This window comes from Amphiura filiformis, chromosome 16 (genome assembly GCF_039555335.1).
Source record: "Amphiura filiformis chromosome 16, Afil_fr2py, whole genome shotgun sequence".
Taxonomy (NCBI): domain Eukaryota; kingdom Metazoa; phylum Echinodermata; class Ophiuroidea; order Amphilepidida; family Amphiuridae; genus Amphiura; species Amphiura filiformis.
The window spans coordinates 9359715-9366991 of record NC_092643.1 but is presented as its reverse complement, the minus strand read 5'-3'; the positions used below and the strand labels follow the sequence as shown (position 1 = coordinate 9366991).

At 39.3% G+C, this 7277-nt stretch overlaps 1 protein-coding gene across 1 annotated transcript; it reads right to left on the bottom strand.

Moving 5' to 3' along the window:
- Nucleotides 1–2228: 2228 nt before the first annotated feature.
- Nucleotides 2229–6493, bottom strand: LOC140172414 (uncharacterized). The gene is made up of 2 exons (XM_072195563.1): nt 6476–6493; nt 2229–6008 (listed from the first exon to the last, which is right to left on the bottom strand). Exons 1-2 carry the CDS (start codon nt 6491–6493, stop codon nt 2229–2231), a joined length of 3798 nt encoding a protein of 1265 aa, XP_072051664.1.
- Nucleotides 6494–7277: the final 784 nt, after the last annotated feature.

Sequence of the window (7277 nt, the reverse complement as noted above, 5' to 3'; positions counted from 1 at the left end):
GTGGAGCCAAATTGACCAATCATGTTAGAGTTTTTCATTACTCGGAGGTAAAACTGACCAATCAAGTACGACTTACTCATTACGTGAAGCGAATTTAGTCATTAAGAATTTGCCAGACGAGCTTCACGTAGTTGCAAGATATCCTCGGTCACGATAGTTATGATTCAAAAAGTAATTTATGAAAAGTACGAACCGACTTATTATTAAGATGGACATGCACTCACAAGAAACTCATACAGTATTGTACACAACTATATAGCTAGGCAGAGTGGTGGTAAACCATGCACACAATTCTGCGATCTGCAGTGTACGCCTTGGGAGCTGATTTGTACATCTTAGCGGGCGTGGCCTCATGAATTCGACCTTCAGCAAACCAGTTCGGATTTACTTTATATACTAGTAGTAGGCCATACATACTGTAGTTACGGTACTGCCCGTTTTCCTATACACAATACTCAGTGCGCTCACCATTGACGCGTGACCTAGTGTATGTTAGAAGTATTATGCCATTGCCTATATGACGTCACTGTGTAAAAAATAAGCAGTCAATATTTAAAGTATTCTCTGAAATTCTAGAAAATATAGTTTTGTAACATTTCCTAAATTTTAGCTAATTTAGGTGTTTGGAAATATTGGTACTTTTGTGTTTTAGGAAGGATATGTAAACGACAGATAACACCAAAAAATATGAACAAATTATTTCTAAACCGTGTTAAGTCTGCAAACCATTATGCTTCTCATTTTCAAGAACGCTGGTTAACAATAAGCAGACTATTGTCTCATTTAGTAAACAAAAGCCCAGACAGTATTGTTTCCTTGCGTTCGCTTTATAATCATTTACCTAACTGAAACTATAATACCAGCTCATTGTTCATTGCACAGGTAAAACAGACACAAGTGCAGTGTGTATTTAACCAGAGAAGATCTGATGTAACATAGTTGAGCTGTTTTCATTGAGTGTTATCTTGGTTTAATAGCTTTTAATGGGGTTTAAGTCCATCAAAGGTCGTGGTGAATTCTACTGTAGACATGACTGCATCCATGATTATTTTTAAGTCAACAACATTCAACAATATGATCACCGTGATAGTATGACAGTATCAGTACCGTGGGTGTCAGTGATCCTGGCCTGACACAGTAGACAAACAAACAAACACGCCACACACATGGCACATGCATGCAAGGTAACATTGACTATACACTAATCAAACAATGGTATTGATCCTGTACAACTGTTCGTGGTTTATTTACATTCGATTCATTTAAAATCCACATAGTAAACATTAATTTTGGCAAGAGTTTTCTCTCTGGAGCGATGATGCATCAACTGGCTCGGCGTAATGAAAAGATCTAACATGATTGGTCAATTTAGCTCATGGTTTAAAAAGTAAGCTACGCGTAGCAGCTCCACGTTATGGCGGTTACGGACAGCCATATACTGATCATGCGAAAATCGTAAAACATAGAATAGAAACAGTGTGGCCGGCTCTCAAAATCTCAAATTGTATGCATAGCCTGAGTCGCACGGCCTATCTCGAACAAAATAGCTCAAAATCACCATGCGTAGTTGTTGAAAAACGTGAGGATTTATCGTACTACCACGGCAATTTTTAACACGAAGATATAGGTATGATGACGGTGTGTGCTGTTCCCTTGTGGTGTGTGCCCTTGTTCCGTGTTCACTTGTTCCCATGTGACCTGCCACACAGACAACGAACCTTTGTTTTGCTTAGTGGCCTTATCCATAGGTTGTCTGTGTGGCAGGTCACATGGGAACAAGTAAACACGGAACAAGGGCACACGTCACAAGGGAACAGCCTATGGATACAGGGCCTAAGGTTCTCCTGGCCTGTATGACTCACAATGGGGGGGGGGGGCACATCAAAAAATTTTGGTGGGTATGCTCCCGGAATTTTGAGGTGGTGGGTCTTTCTGAGCTGACGGCGTACCGGTAACAGGGGGTCTTTCAGAGCTGCGAACCGGGCTGTGAACAAGTAAAATGGGGTCTTTTGGAGCTGCAAAAAGTCAAAATCAAGGGTCTTTCTTGGCTTTTTGGTTGAAAATCGCCTGAAAAAACAAGAAATATGAGGAATAAGCAATCTTTGGGTCCTTTAGAGCTGAAATTATCAAAATCAAGGGTCTTTCTGAGCTTTATTTTGGTCAAATATAGGGGGTCTTTCGAGCTGCGAAACCCAAAAGGGGGTCTTTCGGGGAGCATACCCGTATGGTCATTTGTGTTGAGTGCCCCCGGTATGACTTGTGCATTTCCCTGCCTCAGTAATATCTTCCTGTTCCTCATTTTCCGCCTGCTTAATTAATTGCTCTATTGTTTCTGCAACTTGTTCCTCTATCATGACTTCCCTTAATTTATGTGTCTTCTGATTGTCTTTGGGCTTGCTTTTGGTGTGACAAGTAGATATATGCCTGTTCATGTAACGCTTACTTGCAAATCCTTGATTGCAAATGTTACAAACATATGGCTTGAGTTTGGTGTGACAAATCACATGTCGCTTCAAGATACTCTTATATATGAATCGTTTATTGCATATGTTGCAAACATGTAGCATGTCTTTGGTTTCATCCATGCTGACAAATTCATCATGTTTTAATTTATGCTCTTTTAAGCTGGATTTTGTAGCAAAACCTTTCCCACAGATGACACATTTACACGGTTTGGTATGAATACGCATATGACAATTCAAATGACCCTTAGTTGCCCATACTGTATGGCAGAAACTACAAACATTGGGATTGTCTTTGGTGTGCTTTGTCTTCTTATGAATATACAGTAAATTTGCGGTACGAAACTGTTGACCGCATTCTGTGCATCTGTATGGCTTCTCCCCTGTATGGAGTCTCTCATGGTCCTTCAAGAAATATAGGTACCCAATTGATTTATTGCAGAATTTACATTTGTAGGGTTTCTCTCTTTCCTGATCTTGTGATTCTGTAGTTGCACATATTCCATGTTTGACTATCTCAATGTTCTCTAGCTGTGTGTCTGTAGGGTTCTCCTGGCCTGTATGACTTGTGTGTTTCCCCGTCTCAGTAATATCTTCCTGTTCCTCATTTTGCACCTGCTTAATTAATTGCTCTATTGTTTCAGCAACTTGTTCCTCTGTCATTAATTTATGTGTCTTCTGATTGTCTTTGGGCTTGCCTTTGGTGTGACAAAGCATATGCATGTCCAAGTAATCCTTACGTGTGAATCCTTGATTGCAAATGTTACAAACATATCGCTTGGTGTGACAAATCATATGTTGGTTCAAGACACTCTTACGTATGAATCGTTTATTGCATATGTTGCAAATATGTAGCTTGTCTTTGGTTTCATCCATGCTGACAAATTCATCATGCGACAATTTATGCTCTTTTAAGCTGGTTTTTGTAGCAAAACCTCTCCCACAGATGACACACATACATGGCTTGGTATGAATACGCATATGACAATTCAAATGACTCTTAGTTGCCCATACTGTATGGCAGAAACTACAAACATTGGGATTGTCTTTGGTGTGCTTCGTCTTCTTATGAATATACAGTAAAGTTGCGGTACGAAACTGAGACCCGCATTCTGTGCATCTGTATGGCTTCTCCCCTGTATGGAGTCTCTCATGGTTCTTCAAGGAACTTATGTACCTAAATGATTTATTGCAGAATTTACATTTGTACGGTTTCTCTTTGGAGTGGATCCGCAAGTGAAACTCCAATGATTGATTGCTAGCAAACTGCTTCCCACAAAGCATGCAGAGACATGGCTTTTCGCCTCTATGTTTACCTGCGATATGACGGCGCAATATCACTTTACTGCCAAAATATTTCAGACATGTTGGACACTGGTATGGCTTGATAACAGAATGAGCACTGATTTCATGTTGTTTGAAACCGGTTAAGTGTTTGAATTGTTTCCCACACACAGAACACAAATATGGTCGTAGCTGTCCATTCACAGAATGAGCTGCCACCATGTGGGTTCTAAGTACACTTTTCCACTCATAGAATTTGTCACATTGCGTACAAGGAAAACGTTCCTGTAGCATTGTTGTGTGCTTCCGATGTTCGTGTATTGATAGAGTAGATTGTTTTTTATAACTATTCCCACAATGTGAACAAACATGCAATTTGCTGCAATTATGACTCTCTAGCCACTTCTTACACTTATACTGCTTCCCACAATGTGAACATGCATACAATTTAGCAGATAGGTCTTTGTTGCAATTATGTCTCCTTAGTGAACTCTTATGCTTAAACTCCTTCCCACAGAGTTGACACTTACAAGGTGTTGTTATTCCGTGTGTCTGACGTTTGTGCTTCACTAAGCTGCTCTGACAAATATAACTATTCCTACAATGTGAACAATTAACATACAAGGATGGGTCTGTGCTGTTACCTTCATTACTATGGATATTTGGCAAGCAATTATGACTATTTAGCAAACTCTCATTCTTAAACTCCTTCCCGCAGAGTTGACACTTACAAGGTGGTGTTATTCCGTGTGTCTGACGTTTGTGCTTCACTAAGCTGCTCTGACAAATATAACTATTCCCACAATGTGAACAATTAACATACAAGGATGGGTCTGTGCTGTTACCTTCATTACCATGGATCCTTGGCAAGCAATTATGACCATTTAGCAAACTCTCATTCTTAAACTCCTTCCCATAGAGTTGACACTTACAAGGTGGTGTTATTCCGTGTATCTGACGTTTGTGCTTCACTAAGCTGCTCTGACAAATATAACTATTCCCACAATGTGAACAATTAACATACAAGGATGGGTCTGTGCTGTTACCTTCATTACCATGGATCCTTGGCAAGCAATTATGACTATTTAGCAAACTCTCATTCTTAAACTCCTTCCCGCAGAGTTGACACTTACAAGGTGTTGTTATTCCGTGTATCCGACGTTTGTGCTTCACTAAGCTGCTCTGACAAATATAACTATTCCCACAATGTGAACAATTAACATACAAGGATGGGTCTGTGCTGTTACCTTCATTACCATGGATCCTTGGCAAGCAATTATGACCATTTAGCAAACTCTCATTCTTAAACTCCTTCCCGCAGAGTTGACACTTACAAGGTGGTGTTATTCCGTGTATCTGACGTTTGTGCTTCACTAAGCTGCTCTGACAAATATAACTATTCCTACAATGTGAACAAACATACAAGGGTGGGTCTGTGCTGTTACCTTCATTACTATGGATATTTGGCAAGCAATTATGACTATTTAGCAAACTCTCATTCTTAAACTCCTTCCCGCAGAGTTGACACTTACAAGGTGGTGTTATTCCGTGTATCCGACGTTTGTGCTTCATCAAGCTGCTCTGATCAATATAACTATTCCCACAATGTGAACAAACATACAAGGGTGGGTCTTTGCTGGTACCTTCATTACCATGGATCCTTGGCAAGCAATCATGACTCTTTAGTGAACTCTCATTCTTAAACCCATTCTTGCAGAGTTGACACTTAAAAGGCATATTGTAACCGTGTTTCCTCTTATGAATCATGAGTTCATTATACGTTTGGCAATAATGTTCGCCACATTCATCACATTTATATCTACCTCTGTACACTATTTTCTTACTTATAGTAGATGTGGTGCTACTACCAAGTTTAACTTGTGTGTGCATCTTGGTATTGTGATGGATTAAACTATCGGAATCTGAAAAAGATTGCTTGCAATGAACACATATATATTGAGACTGTCCACTTGCAACTTTTGAATCTCTTCTATTCTGACTGCAGTCAATATCATATCCTCTTACCACAGATACTGTCGGCTTCTCTTTGTCAGTGATGCTAGTTGTTAACAGTGAATCTGTTGGACTATGATGCCCTTCACCAGAAAGGAGCGTAGAGTTTATGGATATCTTTTCATGCCCAAGAGTGATCTGTGTTCCCTGGTTCATGTCCTCTTCTGTGGAACTATGCGCTTGGTTTGCAGAGTTCTCTGCATCTTCCAAATGCTCTCTACATGGAGTACCTGCTTCAGACCTCAGGGACTGAAAAAAGATGAATAAACAAACCTTTCAAATTTTATCCTTTAAAAAGTACTGAAATGATCCACATGTACTGCCCAGTCTCCAACCATGACTACACATTACTGGCAGTGATGGAAATAAGCCTTAAGGGGTATTTACACCCCTCGATAAATTTGTGTCTATTTTTGCATTTTTCTCAAAAACTAATAACACAGTGGTAACAAAAGTTATGTATATTATAGGGGCAAGGAATCCAATTACTACACTGGAATTTCAGTGACCCAAGACAAGCGGTTTGTTATTTATGATCAGAAATAAAGTACTGCTAGGATGTACCTCGTTTCCTATCATATATACTGAACCGCTTGTCTTGAGTCAATGAAATTTCAGTGTAGTAATTGGATTCCTTGCCCCAATAATATACATAACTTTTGTTACCAGTGTGTAATTATTTTTTGAGAAAAATGCAAAAATAGTCACAAATTTACCACATTTTCAACAGTCATTTAGGCCCCTTAGCTCTGAAAAAGTATATCTGCCTGCCTGTTGTTAAGGTCAAATCGGACACAAGACAAATCAATTTGAATTATACAGCCACCACTACATGCAAAACTTGGGTACATACATGGTGACTATCCTTCTTTTTTTTTTTTTTAAATCAGCATAAATGGTGAACTTATTTCATTCAAACCCTCAGTATGTTAGCCGGGGGGCACTCACATGTATTTGCATGCCTTATGTGCCTGTCAATAGACCCCCTTTTTTCAGCAAATATGCCACCCAATGACCCCCTTTTTTCATCAGCTTACACCCAATGACCCCCTTTTTTTCATACCAAAACTGCAAAAATTGTGCACCCTTTGAACGAATGTTGCACATTCTTTAGCACACCTAATGACCCCCATTTTCTTGGAGCTGCCACTGCACTGAATGACCCCCTTTTTTGACAAAAATTGCAGATAGACCCCTAGTGCCATACTCTGGTTGGCACAGGTACATCACTTTCATATTCGAGTGCCCCCCCAAGCATGTTTCAATATTTCAGGCGAGATGTTGGTGTGATCCCTTCGGTTCAGTTCAGTTTTATTTTTATTATTTCTCAGCGCATATTGGTACAATGAAATAATGTAATATGGAGAAAAAAATTGTCATAAATCATATCAATATACAAAATGCAATGCATAATAATTAATATACAAATGGGATACTAATGATATTACATGTAGTATACTTTAGTGTTACAAATTAATACTATATTAATGTGGTGTGTGAGATGTGGATGCCACAGAA